The 22,711-nt window shown below is 49.7% G+C and overlaps 1 protein-coding gene across 13 annotated transcripts in view; it reads left to right on the forward strand.

Moving 5' to 3' along the window:
* The window catches only part of AAK1 (AP2 associated kinase 1), a 74,435-nt gene that overhangs the window by 45,905 nt on the left and 5,819 nt on the right, over window positions 1–22,711 (forward strand). The window contains exons 16-22 of one of the 13 annotated variants that reach the window (XM_063420776.1): window positions 296–412; window positions 2,072–2,167; window positions 10,756–10,857; window positions 11,917–12,018; window positions 12,848–12,958; window positions 15,810–15,914; window positions 17,487–19,540. In XM_063420776.1, coding sequence (XP_063276846.1) covers window positions 296–412; window positions 2,072–2,167; window positions 10,756–10,857; window positions 11,917–12,018; window positions 12,848–12,958; window positions 15,810–15,914; window positions 17,487–17,581 — 728 coding nt within the window. In that variant the 3' untranslated portion in view covers window positions 17,582–19,540. Of the gene's footprint in view, window positions 1–295; window positions 413–2,071; window positions 2,168–6,013; window positions 6,070–10,755; window positions 10,858–11,916; window positions 12,019–12,847; window positions 12,959–15,410; window positions 15,753–15,809; window positions 15,915–17,486; window positions 19,541–22,711 lie in introns of those variants that run through there. The other 12 variants (XM_063420767.1, XM_063420768.1, XM_063420777.1 and 9 more) reach the window with 12 other exon arrangements.

The raw sequence follows: 22,711 nt of genomic DNA on the forward strand, positions 1-22,711 counted from the left end.
GCTTTTGGGCAGGGACTGCTTGGTTGCCCCATATAATAACAGTGCTCTGGCTAAATCCTTCCTGCTTCTTTCTGTTTGCAGTTCAGTGGTGCCGCAAAGGCAGAGGTATGAGCTGCTTTGACAGTACCCCTACTCAGGTCCTGTGGAAGCTGCAGTTTAAACTCTGCTTCATCTGCATGTTGGGATTTGCAGGAAAAGACTTAAATCACTTAGTGGAACAGCATCCTAAAAATACAGATAAGCGGCCTACTTTCAGAATAGAAGTTTTTCCCCTAACTCTGGGTCTGCATTCCAGGGAAAGCTCCAGAAAAGGCAGGCAGTTCCACAGAGAACCTGATGCCGGGTTTCCAGCCGGCTGTATCCACAGCCCCGGCAGATGCGTTTGGTGGCTCCTCCTTCACTGCTGGGCCAGGTGAGTTTATGAACAGCATGGAAGGCAGCTCTTGGACAGAACCTCTTTGAAAGGGTAGGAAAACTGATACCAACTGAGCTAGGCCTTGGCACTAGAGCTGCATGGAACAGGGTTGGCACTTCAGGAGAGGAGGGAATGTACAGAGGGTACATTCCCTCGTCACAGTTGGGTGGCACAGACAGGATACTGTGAGGAGGCAGAGGTGGAATTTGTGGTGACAGAAGAAACTGAGCCCCTTAAGTTCCAAAGGAAGCTTCTTAGTGTGTGTAAGTTCCATGGAACTCATAACAAAGAGTAAAACCTGTCATGTGCAGTGAAGGAACTGGCTTGGAGGTGTTGGTCAGACCTGCTGATCTGTTTGGAGGAGCAGAGGAACGGAGATAACAATATCTCTGCTGCAGCATGAGGAGGACAGCAGGGATGAGTGAGCAGGGGAAGTCCTCGGGGGAGAGCACAATCTCATAATTGACACATTAGGTGATGAAGGCAGTAATTTCTGCACTGGCTGGGCTGTGTGGCTCCAGAGCCCTTGGCTGGTCTGAGGAGTTTCTCTGCAGCAACCTCTGCCTGTGGACCTTGTCTAGTGTTTCCTTTGGTCCTTGTGTCCCAAGGTTTTGCTGTGAGCAGCCCCTTCTGTGCCAAAGACCCCTGGGGAGTGCTGCTGCTCATTTCTAATTCTTCAGCATCAGTTCTCACTGAGGGCAGCTCAGAGCTGCCAAGCACAGAGGTGCTGCTTCCAGGAGCTCCAAATGCCAGGGATCCTCCCCCCTGGTGAAAATGCACCCCACAGAAGTGAAACAACTCTTGGTGAGAGGAGTCTGGGAAGAGGCTGAAGAATCCTTTGTGGGACAAGGAGTGACAAATCTATTGATGCTTATTTCTGTTTATAAAATGATATTTAGGGATGCTTATGACTGAGCTTGGTATGTTGGTTCTTACCGGAGAATTAAGGAGTTGAAGGCCCTGACACAGGAGTGCTCCTGGGGAGTTGCTTTCTGAATTTGTCCAGCTGGGAGCAGTTTGTGGTGTTCCATCAGCCTCTGTGAATGATGCTGAGCAGCAGCAGCTCCACGTTGAGCTGTAAAGCACATTCTGCAAAGCCTAAGGAGCATCTGTGTGCCCTGTGGTTTCTGTACCGTGGTCAGTTCTTGCAGTGTCTGTCTTTAAAATGTGCTCCTTGACTTTTCAGTCCTGAGGTTTAGCATAGAAAGGTATCTTGGAAATCTTGGTGCTGGCATGGGCACTTCCAGCCCTTCTCTCTCTTTCCTCAGAGAGAGGAGCCTGTCCCAGCCTGGCTGGTGCCAGATGCTGCAGCTTTTACTGCAGACACAGAAGCCCCACATGGGCTGTGTGTCCCTTGTGAGGCCTTTCACCTTTTGTGCTGCTGTGAAGGCAGATAACAGTTCTTCCCTGCCAGGGAATATTCTGAGATCTGTGGGTTAAATTGTGTAGGAGCAGTACATGGTAACAGTAGGTTTGTTGGTTGGTTGGTTGGTTTATTTGTTTGTTTCAGTAGTACACTTGGTCAGAGTGTGCCTGTGTGTGTTTGTGTCAGGCCAGAGCTGGGGCTGTGCCTGTGCTGGGGTTTTGCTCTGTGCTTTCTCCTTTCATCTTCTCTGTTCACGCTGCCTTTTCTTTTCCTTTCCTCTTCTCTACCAGCTGAAAAAACGAAAGACATTCTGAGTTTGGACTCTAGCCCTCCTCTCCTGACTGTGCCTGATCCTTTCATTCCTCTCCCGTTATCTGACACGCCAGGTAACCAGGACTGAGGGGGTGGAGGGGGGCAGAGTCTTGGGCTTTGTTTTGTCCTCCTAATCTTCTGGCTCTGTTTGTAGGCACACTGAAATCCTGGGCACTGCCAGGCTCTGCTGGGCTCACTGGCAGTGGGGATGGTTTTCATGGCAGAGCCTGGGTTATCTCATTGTTCCTAATGCCAAAAATGTTGGTGTCTTTAGAGGCTCAGCATTCAAAGCCAAAAGTGGTTGGAGGGCTGGAGCAGCTCTCCTAGGAGGGAATGCTGAGAGTGTAGGAGTTGTTCAATCTGGAGCAGAGAATGCTCCAGGGAGATCTCAGAGCCCCTTCCAGTGCCTAAAGGGGCTCCAAGAGAGCTGGGGATGTGGGCCTGGAGGGACAGGACACAGAGCTTCCTATTGCCAAAGGCAGGGTGAGATGGAATATTGGGAAGGAATTGTTCCCAATTGTTCCCAATTGTTCCCTGTGAGGGTGAGGAGGCCCTGGCACAGGGTGCCCAGAGCAGCTATGGCTGCCCCTGGATCTCTGAAAGTGCCCAAGGCCAGGTTGGATGGGGTCTGGAGCACCCTGGGATGGTGGAAGATATCCCTGCCCAGGGCAGGGAGTGGAACAAGATAGGCTTTAAGGTCCCTTCCAACACAAACCATTCCAAGATTCTTTGAGAAATAATCCCCAGGTAATTAATTACCTGTTCTGACTGAATCTGTTTTCAAATTGTCTCCAATGTTGAAATTGTAGATTTTATTATTGTTAATCTTTCTTTCCTGTAAAAGTCAGTGTTCCTTTGGCTTCCAAAGTCTGTTGCATATCTGAGCATCTTGTGAAGCAGAAGTTACATGTGACCTTTTCTGATTTGGCAAGATTTTCTAGTGCAGTTGGTGCTATTTCATTTACTTTGCAGTGCTGCTTCTAAGCCTTCTCCTCTGTGCACATTTCTGACTGCAGCAGCCAACACTTTTTAGCACAAGATTATGTAAGCGCTTAGGAGCTTATTTGCAATTTGGTGAGATTTGGAATATGGGAATATTTTTATCTTGGAACCTCTCTCAGCCCTCTGGTGAATGTGTGTGGCAAGTCCCACGTCAGTGAGCCCCAGAGCACAACAGCAGCTCCCACCCTTGTCCTTAGCCCAGGCTCTGGGTCGCTGGTGGTTTGGAGGACCCAAGCTTCAAAATGCGCTGTGAAGGTGACATCTCTCCATGGAGAGTTGAGCAGTTCAGGAAAAAAATAAACCTTTTATCCATAACTCTGTGGAACTTGCTTCCTTCTGGTGGATGCTCGAAGAGCAGAAGAAATGTGGTTTGGTCCAAAAGGGATTTTACTCGTAAATGCAGTTTGAGAGTAGAAGCAAAACTTGGAGTCTTTGTTCCCTGTGTGAGCACTGCCAGGAGCTGACCTGCCCAGCTCTGCCTTGAAAACAACCCACAGAAGGCAGCTGACTGCACATTTTCCTTCTTCATCCACCCCAAATGCTACTGGAAGTGTTGGTTGTCCTGACTGAAGTCACCCAGGCCATTTATTTCCCCACCATCATCCTCAGCTCACAGTTGGACACCACGATGTTTCCCTTGTTGCTTTTCCAGCAGGACCACAAGGAGCAGCAGTTGCAGCCTCAGCTGTGGGAGCTCTGGAATTTCTGCTAGTAGAAAAATGGAGGAGTTGTCAGCCCTGCCCTTGGGGCAGCTCATCAGAGCAGCAGTGATGGAGGCTCTGCAGTGCCAGGTTGCTTCTCCTGCAGATCTGAGCCTGCCTGGTTGTGGATATCTGCAGCCAGGTGCTAACCCTGCTCTTGCTGCCCCCTCTGCTGCCTGTGGTTCTGTTCAGTGCACTGAATCCCCTTCCATGGGGGCCAGGACATGCAGGAGACCTGGCTTTGTTGGCCATGAGGGTTCCTGCAAAGGCGTTTTCATCTGTTTGTTCTTTTTAAAGTAAAACTGGAGGCCAGGAGCTCATGAATATTTTCAAGGACTAGGGCTACAGACCAGTCCTTAGCTTTGAAACTAAGAGGGGTTGTCTGCTTGTAAATTCAACAGAAAAGATTCAAATTTCTGGATTTGAACTCAGCTTTTCATCTGTGTGTGTCATCCAGCAGTGTCGTGTTTGTTCTTCCATGTCAGTGTTACCTGTGCAGGAACATCCCCAGCACAGAGGGCTTGGCCCAGGCTGTGCTGCCTGGCAGCTCAGGTGTTTCCAGTGCTCAGCAGAGCTGGCAGTGACTCCAGGCTCCAGCACAGCACCTTGCCAGCTGCCTCAGTTCTGTGCAGGAGCAGCTGAATATTTGCTTTGTGTTTGGAATATTTTTATGCCTGAGAAAGCTCTGATAGTGAATCTCCTTGCTTTGAAAACATTTTACCTGTGTCTTTCTCAGCTGGGAGGGGGCATGGCCCTTTCAGAAGTGGAAGTGAGCCTGCACCCTGAGCCTACAGGACAGTGTTGTTCAGGGAGGGTTTTAGTACATGGGTGAGGTTTTATTGGGTGTTTGCCCTGTTTGTCCTACAGAGCCAGTCCTGGGGACTCTGCCCTCCTATCCTGCAGCAGCTGAGGGCCTGGCTAAAGCTCGGCTGCTTTTTCTGCTTAGCCACAAACCTCCTTCCCATGGCACCTGGAAGTGCAGGTGGCATCACCTGAGGGCTGGTCAGAGTCCTTGGCCTCTCCCACCTTGCAGAGGGACAGATGCAGTCAGGTGGCAGTGGGTGGTTTTCAGTGTGTCCCTCCTCCTCTGTGTAATGGCTGCAGTTTTTAATGAAATTGTAACTAGTAAGAGAAGCTGGCAAGAGGGATGTAAAAATATGGTAAAACATCTGTTAAAATAAGGAATAATTAAATATTCATGCTGAAAACATATTTCCTTGTGTATGTGCAGGAAAATGAGCCAAGTTGTTCTTGATGAGCTTATTTCAGGCTTCACCACTGACTAATCCTGGGGTGTTGGTCAGGGGAACTCTGCCTGTGGGATCACTCTGACTGATGTAGGAGGGAAATTAATTTTTTTTGGAACAAAATACTTGATGAGATGTTTTTAATCACCATAATTCTACTCCAGGTCTGTAAATTCTGAGAAGATAATTGGGTGCCTGGCCATGCCTGGGTGTTTATAACAACTGTAATGAACAACTGTATTTCTGCTGAGAATTGATTTGTACCAAGATGACAAATTGAGATAAAGTAATTGCACATGCACAATTAGGCATGCACAGCAGCTGTGGGTGTGCACTAATGATCCAAGTTTACATCTTGAGTTGGGAAGGTGCAAAAGGGCAACTGCTCATGCAGGAACTTGATGGATTTATTGCTGTATTTACTGAGAGGACACGGTGGTGTTGTGATGATTTAGAGCAACAGAACCAGGAGACCATGAGAATCCAAACTAAGTGAGTGTAAAGAGCATCCAGTGTTCTTCTGTCTGGGCTTTGAATTTGATCTTAGGAGGGAGAATTTATTATTTTACAAATATTTGAGATCTTGAACATGAAACTAAAATTGCTTGATTTTGATCTCTTAAGGAGGCACTGTTAAGTGTTGTCATGTTACCCTCCATGGTGTTTACAAAGCCCTGTGCATTTGAAGCATTCCATTTGCCTTGATTCCTCTTCTCTTTCTGCTCATGTTATGTAAGAACCAATCCCATTTCACAGCAACTCCATCAGGAGAATGGAAATGCAGTGCCTTCTCTGGACTAGTCCAAGTGCTCTGTTGCTGAATATCATGCAGGGCCTCCTTTAATCTGCTGATTCTTGATCAGTCAATAGGCAGAAACCTTTCCCAGTGACAAATCTCTGCCCACGCTGGTGATTTCCCTCCCACCTGCTGACCTGGCAGGATTTTCACAGCCGTGTCTCTCTTTCCCAGCTGGCCCCCGAAGGAAAGGACTCTGCTGTGTGCTCTCTTGAGCTGTGTGTGCTGTCCCAGGGCAGCCCTGCAGTGAGTACCAGCCCTGCAGTGAGTACCAGCCCTGTGTGTGCAGTGCTGCTGCCCCTCCTGCCTTGGGCATGTGCCTCGTGGTCAGTGTCTTCACCTGGGCACAGAGCTCTGCCCTCTGCTCCCTTTTAACTTGCAAGTTTTCAGGAGTTCTTGATCTTCGTAGTAGCCTGCTCTAACCCAAAGCCCCCTTGCCTCCCTCATCTCTTGATTGATATTTTTTTCTAACTCTGGTGTTTCTTAAAACGCTTTCTGCGTATTTGCAGCTGAAGGGGTGTGTGGCCAGCAATAAAAGCAGCATGGCAGCAGAGTCTCTGGCAGTGGTGGCTGCAGATGCAAAGTCTGTGCAAACTGACTGACTGTGAACTCCATCAGGTCTGTGCATGTGTTAGAAAAGGGATCTGAAGAAAAGGTCAGCACTTTCTCACTGGATTGTCCAAAGCTGTGCTACTCAACCAGTGCATGGAGTTTGGCCTGTTTGCTTGTCCCAAGATACAAATCCAGAGTTAATTCAATGGCTTCACCTCCTTCTTATGTTGGTACAAATCAGAGGAGAGGCTCTTGCTTTCATTCCTGGAGGAAGTGATTTGGTTTTCCAGGCTCTGAAGCCGCCCGCATCAGCCTCTTGGGGATCCTCCAAGACCCTTCAGCTGCAGGCTCTTGCTCTGCATTTTCTGCAGCTGTTTTGCTTACTCTGACAGGAAACAATCAGTAATTTCTTACTGCAGAGGGACAGAGAACTTGACAAATGTTTCACATTCTTTCTTAAAGGCTGCAGTGTGTGGCTGGACTCTACCTCAGGAAGGAGCTGAGAGGGCACTTTTTAATCCCCTCTGTGCTTTTAAGCTTAGACACCTTCTAAAAGCTTGCCATTGTCTCCTTGGCTGCTGCACAGCCCTAGCAAACCTGCCCTGGCAGGGCTGAAATGGAGCAAAGCAGAAAACCCAACAGAAAATGAAATAACAGTGGTCAGTTTATCCTGAACTGGGTCAGACTCACTTCCCTGCGGCTGGAAAGCATCTGGCAGGTTTTCCACAGGGTGACTGAGGAAGAGGAGGTCTCCAAGAGGCAGCAGCTGCAAGTGGGAGCACAGTGACTGGGGTAAAACATGCATTTCCCACGGAATTGTTGAAGGCCCACCCTGAGACCCCTTGAGGAGCTATATGAGATCAAATACCTCTGTAAAGGGTTACCTTTCCGTAACCTTGTTTATGCTGGGGCTTGTTCATATGTCTGCACAGGAATTATCTGGGTTTGTCTGTTTGGACTTTATCGCCTTCCCATTCATCCTGACACCTTCTTGTTTTTGTTGAATTCCCCAGCCTTACTGAAAGGGGATAAAAGTTCCTTTAAATCATGCACTGAGGGGTGCAGTGGCTGCCTGGAACAGCACTGGCAGATCAGCACCAGCACTGGAGGAGGCAGGAAAGGATATCTTGTGAGACAAGAAACAAAATTGGGCAAAGAACCACTGACAGCCTAAAGCTTTGCATAAAACCAGCTGTGCCCTGGGGCAGGAGGGAAAAGGGACTTGTGGGGAGAATACCACGGTTGTTCTCTGAATCTGCGTGGTTAAAAACATGGCTGAGCTCAATAGGCAACTCTGGCACCTGTGTGGGGCAGTCCAGTGTGTTACAGGGAAAATCTGCACTGTTGGAACAGAAGGAAACTGTTGTGAAGGTAAGGGAGGAGGAGCGGGACACCTGGAAGTGGGATGTGACAGGAATGCTTGCTGGGAGTGTGGTTTGAAGCTGCAGGGGGGTGCCCTGGGAAGAGCTGGGCACTGCAGGCCCTTGGGAAGAGTCTGCCTGGAATGGAGCATGTTCCCCTGTGTCTCCTTGTCCCCACAGCTCTCCTGTGCTGTTTTCCCAACACCCCACAACCAATTCCTCCTTAGCCCACCTCTGACAGCACTAACACCTCTTGGTGCCCCTGCTCCCAGCCTGTCCCCTCTGCCCCTCTCTGTGCCACAGAAGCCAGGGATGGCACCTGGATGCAAATCCAGCATCTAAAACAGATATTCTTACAGTTAGGAAGAGTTCCTGTATATTGGGGCTGCTGTTTCCATCACATTTGCCTTTCAGTTGACCTTTTTCAGGCCTGTAATGATGTAGCTCTTGGGCTGATTTTTAGGTTTCTTTCCCCTCCTGGTTACTTCAGTTGTTGGCTTTGTCATGGGGAGTAGAGTTTGTCCTGCTTTGAATAAGCAGTTCCAAAACCACTAGACTATTTTATTATTTATATTAATAATAGAAATAATAATAATAATAATAATAGGGCAATAGAAAAGGATGGATATTATTCCCACATATGTAGCAGTGTAACTTAAGCTTTTTTTTTGGTGTTCTCAGCATGCCAAGTCTTATACAGCAGGATTCCTGTGCTTTTGTGCAGTTGTGAGCAGGATTTCTTTGGATAATAACACCAATCTGTGAACTCAAAAATTAAAATATAGATGTAACAGTTTCATAACATTCTAATGTTAGATTATGAATGGAGTAATTTCAGTGAAATTAAATGGTCAGATTTGTCCATGTGGAGCAAATTTTATCAGAGCTGTTCTGTTGCAGGTGGTTACTTCTAGTAAACCCTGAAATTGTTCTTTACCTTCTTGTTCTGGGAAGCAACCCTCATGAAAGCTAAATAATTAATCTCATTTCTGCTGATCTGGTTAGTGATTGGGAAATCACTCATCCACCAGATGAATAATTGAGATTAGCTTCTTGCCCAGGCTCTCTGTGAGGATAATGGGAACCTCAGGAGCTGTGCTGCTGAGAGTGACACGTGTGATTTGAAACCTGGTGCTGAAATAATTGCTTAGTGCCAGGGCAGGCTGTGTGACCCCCGGGCAGGCCGTGTGACCCCCGGGCAGGCCGTGTGACCCCCGGGCAGGCCGTGTGACCCCAGGCCAGGCTGTGTGACCCCCGGGCAGGCCGTGTGACCCCAGGGCAGCCGTGTGACCCCAGGGCAGGCTGTGTGACCCCAGGGCAGGCCGTGTGACCCCAGAGCAGGCTGTGTGACCCCAGGGCAGCCGTGTGACCCCAGGCCAGGCCGTGTGACCCCAGGCCAGGCCGTGTGACCCCAGAGACGGCCGTGTGACCCCAGGGCAGCTGTGTGACCCCAGGGCAGGCCGTGTGACCCCAGGGCAGGCCGTGTGACCCCAGGGCAGGCCGTGTGACCCCAGGGCAGGCTGTGTGACCCCAGGGCAGGCTGTGTGACCCCAGGGCAGGCCGTGTGACCCCCGGGCAGGCCGTGTGACCCCCGAGACGGCCGTGTGACCCCAGGGCAGGCCGTGTGACCCCAGAGACGGCCGTGTGACCCCAGAGACGGCCGTGTGACCCCAGAGACGGCCGTGTGACCCCAGGGCAGGCCGTGTGACCCCAGGGCAGGCCGTGTGACCCCAGAGACGGCCGTGTGACCCCAGGGCAGGCCGTGTGACCCCAGGGCAGCTGTGTGACCCCAGGCCAGGCTGTGTGACCCCCGGGCAGGCTGTGTGACCCCAGGGCAGGCCGTGTGACCCCAGGGCAGCCGTGTGACCCCCGGGCAGGCCGTGTGACCCCAGAGCAGGCTGTGTGACCCCCGGGCAGCTGTGTGACCCCCGGGCAGCTGTGTGACCCCCGGGCAGGCCGTGTGACCCCAGAGACGGCTGTGTGACCCCAGAGACGGCTGTGTGACCCCAGGGCAGGCTGTGTGACCCCAGGGCAGGCTGTGTGACCCCCGGGCAGCTGTGTGACCCCCGGGCAGGCCGTGTGACCCCAGGGCAGGCCGTGTGACCCCCGGGCAGCTGTGTGACCCCAGAGACGGCCGTGTGACCCCAGGGCAGGCTGTGTGACCCCAGGGCAACTGTGTGACCCCAGGGCAGGCTGTGCTGCAGGGTCTCACTGCTCGGTTCTGCTCCAGCTCCTCAGGGCTGAGTTCTCTCCTCAGGCTGAGCTGGCCCCAAGGCTCTCAGCTCTTCTGTCTCCTCGTTACACAAACACTGACAAAGATTCCCAGCATAGGGAGGGGAGGGAGGGCAAAATAATTTCTTAAATGTGGGGTGTTCAGCATGTTAAACTTAGGAGTTTAGTATATAAACTTACGGGTGGCAGTGCCAGAGCTGTGGGCTGTTCTACAGTGGCTCCCTGGGGAGAGGGTGGGTGAGGATGTTCTCACCTCTCTTAGGTGGCCGTGGCCCTCTGATGATACTGGGGGACAAACTTCATAGCAGGGCTTGTTGTGACAGGACAAGGGATGATGGTGTTAAACTGAAGGAGGGTGGGTTTTAGATAAAGGAGAGAATCTTTTTACAATGAAGCTGGTGAGGCCCTGGCACAGGCTGCCCAGAGAAGCAGTGGCTGCCCCATCCCTGGAAGTGTCAAAGGTCAGGCTGGACGGGGCTTGGAGCAGGCTGGGCCCGTGGCAGGTGTGCCCGCCCCTGGAAGGTGTGCCCGCCTCTGGAAGGTGTGCCCGCCCGTGGCACGGGTTGGATGAGCTTTGAGAGGTCCTTTGCCGCCCAGGCCACCCTGGGTTCTGTGCTGGAGCCATTTGCACACCCCGTGGTGCAGATGCTCCTCTTGGGCTCACACACGGCACGGCGATCCATGAACTGAGCACCTGATTAATGTTGTCTTTTTCTTTCTTCTGCTTTTTCTCTCTGTTGCCTCCCTTCCTCCTTTTCCTGCTTGCCCCAGAAAAACTGATTGAGGGACTCAAATCTCCCGAGCCTGCGCTCCTGCTCCCCGAGCTCCTGCCTCTGGCTGACCCCTTCGGCAGCACGTCAGATGCTGTCAATGGTAAAGCCCCCAGCCCTGTCCCCTCCTGTCACACAGCATGTCCTGCCCTGCATGCTCACCCCCGTGCACCCCTGGCTCCCAGAACAGCCCCTGCTGCTGGGGAGACAGCATGAGGGAAGTAATGGGTCATGCTGAGACAGCTCTCCCTTTTCTCTGAGAGATGGGCACTGAGCAGTGAGGATTTGATGTCAGCACCTGAACTCCAGGTACACTGACCTGGCACAGCTGTGCCTTGGGTGTTCTCTTGGTAGAAGAAAGTTAATTGCTGACTGAAGAAGAAGATGGCAAAACTATCTTTATTTCTTGTCAAGATTTTGTGTTTAACCATGGCCAAGCACTGAGCTGCTCTGTCTCTGTGCACCCTCAGCAGGATGAGGAAGGAAGAACAGCATTCCCTAGACCTGGGGAGTGCTGGGAATAAACGTGCTAGGCTGCTGTGAGCCTGGACGCAGCAGGCTCCAGGTGGGGTCAGGATTTTGGAGTGCTACAGAATTGTGTTTTTATCCACATGCCAGGTGCACTCAAGACAGTGATTGCAGGCTGCAGGTTGTTGCCATCAGCTGCTCCTGTGGGTTGGGGTCCCAGCTGGGCTCCTGTGACCAGCTGGGTGTGACCTGTGGCTCTTCTGTGGTAGAAAGGAAGGACATGACTCCCTGTAATAGTAAAACTTCTTCTACTTTGGCAGTTTCTGGCAGTTGTCTGAATTTTAATGATCAGTTACTCTAAATGCAAGGGGAGGGGACTCCAGTGGTCACTGTTTTCCTTTTGCTGGACAAGGATCTTGTGGATATTTTCTTCCTGTTCAGCTGCAGGGCAGGTGTTAGTAACCTGCTGCTCCACTCTCTGGGTATTTCAAATTGGGCTTGTACAAATTAAAATAAATAAAACCAAATAAAACCAAATAAAAGCTGAAACCAGGGTTCAAAACCAAACAAACCCTTGAGCTGACACATACTACAGGGTCAATAAAGGATTCAGACAACTCCTGCTTCAGTTCTTCTGCTTTTCCTTGCAAACTAACCTCTGGCTTCTCCTGTGCTGTTGTGCCCCTTTGGAAAGGAAAAGCTGACATAGCTGTGGAGAGCCTCATCCCGGGGCTGGAGGCGCCGCTGCCCCAGCGCCTCGTGTCCCAGAGCGAGTCGGTGGCCTCCAACAGAACAGGTTGGTGAGGCAGGAGGGGCTGGGGGACTCTGAGCACCAGAGAGCTCTGGCTGCTCCCACAGGGGCTGCTCTTCCCACTGCTGGCTCCTGGGCCTGCCTGGGGGCCTTGCTCAGGGGCTGCTCTGTGGTTCCTCATCTCCTTGGGAGGAATGGAGAAGGTTCTTCCCCCAGAGGGTGCTGGGCACTGCCCAGTCTTCCCAGGGAATGGGCACGGCTCCAGGAGCCTTTGGACACTGCTCCCAGGGGTGCCCAGAGTGGGATTTTAGGGTGTCTGTGCAGGGCCAGGAGCTGGGCTGTGATCCCTGTGGGTCCCTTCCCACTGAGGAGATTGTGTGATTCCTTGAGCCGACCATCACAGACCTGTGGGTGCTGCTGCATTGCTCCCATGAAATGGTTTAGAACTCAGGAGCAGTCACTGATTTGTCCCAGGGTGGGGCAGGAAGCCACTCCTGGCCCTTTCTCATTGTGCAGCCTTGATTGGGCCACTTCCCACAGCAGATGGAGTTAAGCTCTTAGAGGTATCTGGTGGGAGTGCCCTGGGTTTGAAGCTCCTCTCTCTGCAGAGCTCCCACTTTAACCTGGCTCTGTGGGATTCCTTGGTCTGTTCAGCTTCAGAGAAACAGAAACCCCAGCTGGAGGTGCTGGGACTCTGTGCCCTCACTGAGAGCAGTGGAATCTCTTCCATCACAAAAAATGGCAGTGTTTGTGCTGGCTTTGCATCAAAGCTGTGCTTGTACCCTGTGTGTGGGTGAAGGGGAATGTGGGAACGTGAGCTTAACACTGTTTGTGTCCTGTTCAATGCTACCCTGGGATGCTCACCTGGATCCAGACTCTCTCACTGGGGAAGACTCTCTGCTTGACTGTTCTCTGCTCTCTAACCCTGCTGCTGACCTCCTGGATGAGTTTGCTCCCGTAGCTTTCGCAGCTCAGCCTCACAAAGGTAAACTGGTCCTCTGCTCTCAGCCCTGGCCCTCCTGCCCCTGGTCTGGAGCTGATATGAAGCTGTTCCTGGTTTACAGAAACCGATGCTCTGACCTGTTGTGGTGTTTTATTGTCCCCAAGCCACTGCTTTGTTTTCTTCCCAAGCTGCTCAAACATAGAATGTGCACTGAAGTACTAAGAGAGGAAAAACATCAAGTTTTCACCTTGACTGTAAAGACAGAATTTGTCAAAAATGATGTTGTTTTCTGTGGAGTGGGGATGCAGCAGAAGGGATCCAGCAGGCAGGAAGGGTGGGCTCTGTGTGCAGCCCTTCCTCAGTGAATGCATTCTGGCTTTGCTTTTTCCACCTGGGATTTGAGACTTGTGGTTTTTCTGCATTATTAATTCCAGAAGGGAGCCTGCTAATCACCTGTCACAAGTTTTTGGAACAAAATGAAATTTTTTTGGTTTGTTGGAGTTAGCATCCCAGGCAGATGAGCCTTCCAGCCCTAGAGAATGTTGTCCTTATCAGGAGTTCTTGAGTCCAGCTGTAGTGTCACAGCAAACATGAATGAGAACCTAAGTGGGGAGGTCAGGACTTCTGGCCTATTCCTCAAAAGAGAGGCCCAGAGCATCAGTGCTGATTCCTGGGTGCCCCCGGGAGCTGGGGTGTGCTTTGCTCACTTGGTGAGTGTCCCTATAGCAACAGAAATGCTCTGGCCTTGGAGGAATTGCTGCAAAGACAGTTTGTAATCAATTTTTACACTTGATGGCACTTCAGAACGAGTTTGTGCTTTCCATAGAGCTTTTGGGTTAAACAAGCAGTCATTCTAATTGCTCAGTGCTGTAATACACTCCTGTGCCACTTCACTTTGCATGACGTGTGTGGAGCAGTTACTGCTCCATCCTGGGACATAGCAAAGCCCAGATGTGGTGGTGTGGCTTAATGAGAAAATCAATTTACAGCATAGCTCTCTCAGGGCTGTCCTGCTTTTCCCTCTAGGATGGGAAAGGCTCATGTGTGATGAGGAAAGTGAGACTCTGTTAGCGGGGGGTGGGGGCAAGGTATTAAAATCTTCCAGAAGTCACTGATGGCTTGTTTTCAAACCCTCATTTTTAGCTCTGGGTGAGGTTCTTAACTGAACATCAGTCTCACTCCTTATTTTTTACTTAGTTTATCCAGTCCTGGTGTTGATATGAAACACCCCTGGGGCAGGTGCTGCTGTCCCTGGGTGTCATCAGCGTGTGGAGCTGCAGTACTCCTGGTGCCAGTGGGACCAGGAGGGCTGGAAAAGCAGCAGTGCTCTGATCCTTTTATCAGTGGGATCATGGAAAAGCATCCATGTTCTGATCCTTTTATCAATGGGATCAGGGAAAACCAGCCATGCTCTGATCCTCCTATCAATGGGGTCTAGGCTCTGAGCAGGCTGATCTTTCAGCCGTGCCACTGCAGCCTCTCCTTGTCCTTCACTGGGCCCTTTGCTAGCCCTGGAATTGGTGCTGAGCCTTCAGGGTTCCTGAATCTGCATTTGCTGGGTTCAGCACCAAGCTCTGTGTGTGAGAGGAGGGAGGATGTTTCTGCTTGGGGTAGCATGTGTCTCTGAGCTGAGTTCCAGAGCTTTGGAGGGGCTGTGCCCAGGTGGGGACATTGGCCAGCCTGTCCCTCTCCTCAGGGTTGTCCACAGCTGGGCAGTGCTCTTGCAGCAGCCTCTGGAGCTGTGGGCAGCTGTGTGCAGAAATGCCTTGGAAGTGGGATCCTTGCAGGAGCTCCCAGGCTGTTGGGAAGAGGCACAGATAAATAACTCTGGGGACAGAGAGGTTCCTGTTCAGATGAACCTTTGTGTGTTTAACACTTTGCACTGCTCTCCTGTGACATTTGGGGGTTGTTTTCCCTGGGTCTGATCCTCCAGATCACAGAGTAGTTCCACAAGTGCTTTCTTGCCTCACCTCTCCCCAGACCTGTTAAATCTTGGTCAGGTTTAGGTAGAAATCTCTTATTCTCAGCAGGAGTCAATCAGGAATGTTCCTGTTCATGAAAACTGTCAGGTTGATGTGTTCATGCTGGGCTTTCAGAAATACTTAATGGAGGAGCTGAGGAGCAGATTTGGGAGGGTATTTGAGGTGTCTAAAGGCACAAGTAGTGATGGCCAGGGAATGTGAGAGGGTCTAAAGATGCATAATTGCCTGATGAAGTGGATAAATCATCTCATCTCTGGAGATGGTTGAAAGTGCATCCCACCAAGTTTTGACCTGCATCTGATGTGGTTTGAAATCAATGGAATTATCTCCCAGAACAACCCTAGGGACCTCTAAAAAACCTCTCACAGCATCTGGGTACTCTCCAGGCAGGTAAACTCCTTAGAAATCTGACTTCATGTTGCCCTTCTTGTTTTATTGCTGCAGGTGCAAGCTCAGGGTTTTGTCTCATGTAGATGACTGGAATTTCTTCTGTGGTTTTTTTTTTTTCCCAGCCCTTTTCCTCCCCCTGTGCATGAGAGCTGGGAGCCAGAGAGCCAGACTGAGCTCTCACACCTCACTCATGACAAAGAACACCTTCAGTCCTTGAGAGCTTACCCCAGGCCTCTGCCACAGCTTCTAACTGTCCAGTTGAGCCTTCAGACTGGTCAGGTTTTGTTCTGGGTCTTGCCACTTGCCTTGCTTGGTTTGGTTTGATCCCTTCCACTTCTGTATTTTGTTGCCTCTCTTCTTTCCTACCCAGACTTACCAACTTTATTTCACCTTTTAAATAAAACTCCTGCTTCTAAACACTGTCTCTGAAAACATTAAGATGTTCTAACACTTCCTGGCAATTCTAACCAGCCTCTCTGCTGTCTTTGCTTCTTTACCCTTGTTTCTCTTCTATGCTGCAGAAGATACTAACCTGATATCAGGCTTTGATGCTCCTGAGGGCTCTGAAAAAGTGACAGAAGATGAGTTTGACCCAATTCCAGTGTTGATATCCAAAAATTCACAAGGTAAGCCAGGATGTGGGAGTGAAAAAGGGAAGGAAAAAAGGCAAACAGTGAATATATAAATTAGTTTTGGGGCAGTGGTGCTGCAGCACATGTGATTAGTTCAAATCCTGAGCTGTGAAATACTATCAGTGTGGTGTTTAGTGAGATACCTTAGCCTTGAAATTTCTGTAGATTCTCTGTTTGGGAGATTTCGGTGTCCAAAACCAGACATGCAATACTTGAGTTCCCATGGGATAATTTCTCCCAGCCTGCCAGGAGGGCACAGACCCCTCAGTGACTGAATGCAGTGAGAACTGTGTCCTCCCACCTTTTTACTTATTGCCCTTGGTCTTTTAAGTGAGCTTGGCATGAAGCACAAGAAAGAATGCTAATGATGATAATCATTTATAGCTCCAAACTCCTGCTGGAAGTGAGTTTTTTTGACTTCTGGTTGGTGTCTTTCAGAGGTGGGAACTGAGTGTGAGAAGTTTGGTCCCCACCTCCTTTGAGGAGCTCTGAGCAGGCAGTCTGTAGGGCAGTGACTGGGCAGCTGCTCATTTTCACCATTGTGGCACCAGATCCCCTTAAGGAGATCTTTGCCAGCAGTCCCAGACCCTCTGGGGGGTTATGAGGAACCAGCAGCACTTTTGGCTTAACAGCAGCAATTGTGCTGTGGTTTTAGCTCTTCAGGGACAGCAGCAGGCAGCATTTCACACCTGGCCAGGGAAGGATCAGTGAAGTGCGTCCCCTCTCTGCAGTCACCCCATTGAAAGGATTTTTTGATTACAGCCTTTGATGTACATATGGAGGTTTAAAGACAAATCCAGGATTTCTTTGGGGTTTGTTTTTTTTTTAAGGCTTTTTTGCCTTTTTTTTTTTTTTTTTTTCAGTTTGGTCACAGAACCTTTTGGCTTCCCTAATTCCCATTTTTGGTCACAGCAGCAATGTGCTGAACTCCTGCTCTGCACTAGTCTTGGCTTTCAGAGGCTGACACTCATTCAGACATTACACACTCTGCTTCTGCTGGAAGTCAGAGATTTCTCCCAAGGCTGGGCCAAGATTGGTCACCTTGAGTGCAGAGGAGCCTCCTGGGGGGTTGGAACCAGATGGTCTTTAAGGTCCTTTCCAACCCAAACCATTCTGTGGTTCTCTCCTTTAGTATCCAAGTCCCAGTTACAGAAGGTCCCACGATAGCCCAGTTCTCCTGGAAGCAGCTCAAAGCACCCAAAGATGCTCCTAAAATAGCAACTAGATTTCAAGGTTTCAAATTTTGACCTGTCCTTTCTGTGGCCTGTAGGGATCCTTGAATTGTTTTAGATATCCCTTAGTAAGGATGGGGTTCTGGTTAAACTTTGTGAAAGAATGGGTTTGTAGGGATTTGTTGGCTGCTGTGCTGGTTTGGTTTGGGGGGAGAGGGTGGAATAGCAAGCAGGGGATTCATTTCTATCATGATGCAAATAATGAGAAGAGCTTGAGCAGATTTTCTGTTTTGCTTTGACTTTTTTCTTTCTTTCTTGGTCTTGAACTTCTGAAACTGTCGTGTGTGTGTGTGTGTCCTGTTCAATACTGAATTCCTATCTCTCACACTTTCAGGTGGGCATTCTAGAAACAACAGTGGAAGCTCTGAGTCCAGTCTTCCCAACATAGCCAGGTCTTTGCTGCTGGTGGATCAGCTCATAGACCTGTAGCAGTGACACAGTAGCAGACGCAGTTTCTGTAACGTACCCAGACCTCCGGTGTCGTTGCCAGAAGAGTTTCCTTCCATTGTGCTTCTTTGGGGCTTTTTTTTTTTTTCCCCTTTAATTAAGAGAAAAATCTGCCAACAGGAGACAGTCACCCACCTCTCTCCCTGTCTTCCCATGGCCTGGGGAAGACTGGCTCAGTTCTCCAGGCAGCCTGTTCTCTGTAAAGTTGGTAAAACCCTGTGGGGTTCCCTCTGCACTGTCCCGTGGCTGTGTCCAGGGGAGCACCGTGGAGAACCCTCCTGGCCCTGCTCAGGGAGCTGTGGCTGCTCTGTGACCCTGCCCCAGCCTCCTCTCCCCGGAGCAGGGTGTGAACAGCGCGTCCCAGTCTTTGCTTTGTGCTCTTGGGTGTGGTTTTGGTTCTGTTTGCGTTTCCCGTGGCTGGGCAGGAGCAGGGGCCAGGTGCCAGTGGCAGGGACATCCCTCAGCTGCAGGACACGGGCTAGGAGAGCTGGTGGCTCTGAATTGCTTCAGAGGAGGAGGAAGCCCCAAGCTCCTCCGGAGCAGTCCGGCCATACTCTGGTGATGGTGCACATGAAGAGTTTTCCAGCTGTTCCCAGCTCATGGTTGGCTGTTAAACAATCCTGCTGGGAACAAACTGTGCTTCCTGGCGGAGTGAAAACCAGAGAAAAGGAAAAATAAAAAAACCCCCAGATTGCTAAAGCTGGAGAAATGACCCTAAGTGAAGCGTAACAAGGTTTTGAACTAAACCCATGTGAGTATGGCTGTGAATAGTGTTTCACTGACCGTTTTTGGGTGAAAAGGGCGCTGTGGCAGCAGCAGATGTATTTTCTGTGACTTCTTTTCTGTGTTTGACTGGAAAAAAAGAAAATCCCCTCAACCTTCTGTAAATTGTGTATGAAACAAACTGTCCTAAGGCTGTTTGTCTATTTTTAATCCTGGTTTTAGTCAAGCATCTAGTATCTGTTCTGGGTTCTCCATTTTCTCTTGTAACTGCTGTAGTGCACCCCAGTTCAGTATGGAGCCATTGTTTTAGTAGACAAAGATTCCTGTGGGCCTTTCTCCACCCCAGTCTCTGTGAACACGCATGCACTCGGTTCAGGTGGTTTGAAATCAGTGCTGCTACAACTCAATGGGTTCTCCCTTTTCTTTCCCCCTTCACATGCTTGGTTTGTCAAATGCTGGATACGCTCAACTCATTTTCCTTGGCTTACCATGAAGTCCGGAATTTCTATTTCGTATTTGAAAGCCCTCTCTGAGCAGAAGGACTCTTCTCTGTAGTGGAATTCTCCCCAGCTTCCTGCTCCCTGTGTTTGTGTTTGTAGCTGTATTAGTAACAGTGCAGTTCCCATGTGCGAAAGTGTGAGCGACTGAATGTGTCTGTGCTGACCTCGCTGAGAAGGGAAGAACCCCAAGTTTGTGACTCCTCCTTTCCTCCCTCCCATCTCCTCCCCACCCCAACACTTAGTTTAACAAATTCTGTACATAGAACTCCCATCAGTTGTGTCTCTACATTACTCTTCTTTTAAACCCTACACTTATTAATAAAAGTATTGCTTAAGTGTGTTGTATCATTACATGTGTATACTGCACTTTCCAAGAGAAGCTTTACATGAGAACTATGGAAATGACCTTAGTAAAATTGTGGATAGAACTTTATTATTTTTTTGTTTTATATTCCTAAAGCACAGGCAAGCTGGACTGGAAAACATGAAGACGCTATAGATAGAAAGTTATTGTATAGTCAGATACTCAGATTATATGAAAAGAGAATGGATTTTAAAAAGTAACCATCTACTGTATATTAGAAACAAAGATTTCTGTGAATTAAAGTACTTTTAAAGAATGTTTAAGATTTTAAATCTAATGGCGCTTGTTCAAGGGTTCTGGAAAAAATGACAAATGCACTGGGTTGTTAATAATGCTATTAAATAAGCAGATGTGAATGTTTATTTTATTGCTTTTTCAAGTAGCTCTTCATGGGTGTGGGTGGAAATATGATATTTTAGAGATGTCTGTTCTTAGACCTCCTTCATCAGAAAATATTCACCATGTGTTTGCAGAGCGAATGGAAATGAGAGATGAGTGGAGATTGGGGATTAATTTTAAACTCTCTAGAAACTGAGAGTGTCCCACGGGCTCTGGGTTAGTGCTGATGCTGCTCAGAACTGAGGAGTTTGTGTCAAAGCTGCTGCTCTGAGGACACAAACTGAACTTCCTCCTGTGTCCCATGGGACACGTTTGGTGCCTGGCATTCCCCTGAGGGGCTAAGAATCAGTGTTGTAGCTTGGTTGGAGCCAGGGCCGTGTTCCTGTCCCCTCTGAAGGGCTGTGGGGTCAGGAGGTGTTGAGTGACATCAGCACTCAGTGGAATCCCAGCAGGGTTGTTGTGCTCTGGGATGGCAGTGGGGGCTGGAGCTGGCATCGACTGTTCTGGTGGATCTCCTGTCAGAGTACTGCAAACACAACCACAGCACAGTGTGGAGCAATTTCCCTTCATGTGCTTTGGCTGCAGGAACAAACTCTGGGTTTGGGTGGCCAAGGTTCAAAGGAAGAGTTGGAAGTTTGGTGGTGGTTCTTGCCTACTCTGAGGGGCTCAAGTTGGGAAGGGCCCCTGCCTTTGGAAACCTCCCTGTTCATCTTTAACCAGATGAGCACAAGTTCAATCAGCCACCTTGTTTCTGACAATGTCCACTGTGTTGGGAGCATCTGTCCCAAAACAGAAGGTGCAGCTTCCTGAGTTTGGACTGTCCAAGTCTTCTCCCTTGGGACTTCCTTGGCCAGGGCTTCAGGTACTGTGCAACCTGCTGGGACAGTGGGTGGGAGAACCTTGGCTTTGTGCAGATCTGCATCCTCCTCCAGCCCACTCATCACAGGCCAGGGCAGCTTGAGCCAATCTGTGTGGAACAAAATTCTTTTTAGAGGGAGATTCCTAAGGAATGATAGTGGTGTTCTTTGGCCTAAAAGCCTGCAGGGTATTGCCTCCAGTGGCTGTGCAAAACCATCTTATTTTAAAATTCACTCACTGTGCTGTCCCTGGGGAGTGAGGGAGGGCTGATGGCTGGGCTTGTTCTGGGGACATCTCTGCTGTAGGGCTGTGCTTGTTCTGGGGACATCTCTGCTATGGGACTGCTGCTCCTGCCCAGCACAGATGCAGGGGCCACCCTGTGGAGCTGCCCTTGTATTTTTGTGAGAGGGTCCCTGCCTATGCCTTTAGCAGGACTCATGTAACCTCTGGCTGGGGCACAGCACAGCTGAGGGGGAGCTGGAGGATGCCCCTGCTATGCAGGGTTCATGGGCTGCTGGAATGTGGGATGTGGGTTGGTGTGTTCAACTCCTGCCTGATGCTGTACAAGTGTGCCAGAACTGCAGCATTACATTCCTTATCCTCTGGAACTGAAGGCTCTGGATCTGCCTCCAGGTCTCCCACTGTGAGTGGCTTTGAGCAGAAACACTTAATCCTGCGAATTGTCCAGTGCCACAGGTGTCACTGACCTTTGGTGCTATGCTGTGGTACCTCCTTGCTGGAAGTGCTGTGTAGGCGTAGTTCTGTATTGTTGTTTTATGAGATTGCTTCTAGAAATTGGAATAGTTTGCTTCAAAGAATTGGAATCCAAGGAAAATCTCCACAGTGCAAGAATGAAGGAGTGATAAGACTTTTGACCCCTTTAAAATTCCAAACTAGTTCTTCACACTGGTAACTGTGCTGATCTTTAGCTACCTGTTCCTGGATGTTGAGTCCCGCCTGACTTTGGCTTGATGAAATCAGGAGAGTTTCCTGGTGAAAGAGTAGCTTTAGGCTCCAGGAATTTGTTTCCCCTGACCATTTTTCTGGGCTCTGCTCCAGAAGTGAGATCCTCACCATTGTGGTGACTGTTCTGCCTCTTGAAATAGGGAGTAAATATTTTCTAGTTTTCCCCTTGGACTCTGCCACTTCAGGACACTGTTTTCCTTGGAAGCTGGGGAAACTCCAGCTGCCAGGACTGTCACCTGGGGTAAAGCTCTTTCAGGTTGCTGTGTGAATACCTGCAGAGTGTGTTCCTGGGACACTGAGTGAGGAGAGGGTTTTTTTAAGACTCTTCCTTTTGAGGAAGAGCTGAGTATAGTTTGGAATCTTTTTTAGTATGTATATCTGACCCTAGAATCAAATATTACACACTGGTGTTGTGCAGGGGAGAACCTTCATCTCCATGCTCCAGCTTCTGTAAAGATTTCTGCTGTAAAGCTTATGGCTGTTTGCAGTGGGCATTTCTTAAACCTTGAGCACTCACTGAAAACCTGAGGGCTGCTTCCCCAAGAGTAACATCCAGATCTTGGGAGTCTGGAGAAGGAGGGGACAGACAGGAGCTGCCCAGTCTCGGGAGAGGCAGATGGTGGGAAGTGCTCCCTCTGCAAGAGGGGTATCTCTGCAGAGAACTTGTGGGGCTTTGTTGTGTCAATCCAAGCAAATCATCTGCCAGCTTCTGTCAGGCCCTCTGTGACAGGTCTGAGACCCCACAGAGATGGGCCAGGGCTCCAGACCCATAGGCACCGCCTCACTTCAGTGAGATTTGTCTTTCACCCTCCTGCTGTCACTACCTTGTGGAGTGACCCCTTTTCTGTAATTGCATCCAAGTCTTTTCCCAGGGAACTGTCCCTTGAGTGCCTCAGCCTGGCTGGTCTCTGATCTCAGACCTGCCAAAGCATCCATCAGCACTGGCAAACTGAAACTCCCTGTGGTCCTGTAAGTCAAGGACACCTCTGCAATGCTGGTTCACAAGGCCTGTTATGGGAAGCACTGGCCTTGTCTTGTTATCTCTTCCTTGAACTTCATACACTGGGACTGGGTTTTGGTTTGATGGGGTATTTCAGGGTCAGTGTAGCCCAAACCCTTTTTTAACATGATAATCACAGCTGGAGAGGAGATGTCTGAATCCCACAACCAGATGTTAACTAAGGTGAAATGCTGCTATGATATTGTCTTCCTTGTTGTAATGATGCTGCTGTAGCTCCTTCTGGGACCAAGAAACGTGATAAAGAAAAGCTGCTGAGACCAATTACAGTGGGAAGGATCTGGAGGTGCCAGGTCTCCCTCATTCAGCATTAGAGAAACATTCCCTGGCAGTAGGTGCTGCTC

Source organism: Prinia subflava, chromosome 32 (genome assembly GCF_021018805.1).
Source record: "Prinia subflava isolate CZ2003 ecotype Zambia chromosome 32, Cam_Psub_1.2, whole genome shotgun sequence".
In the NCBI taxonomy this organism is placed as follows: domain Eukaryota; kingdom Metazoa; phylum Chordata; class Aves; order Passeriformes; family Cisticolidae; genus Prinia; species Prinia subflava.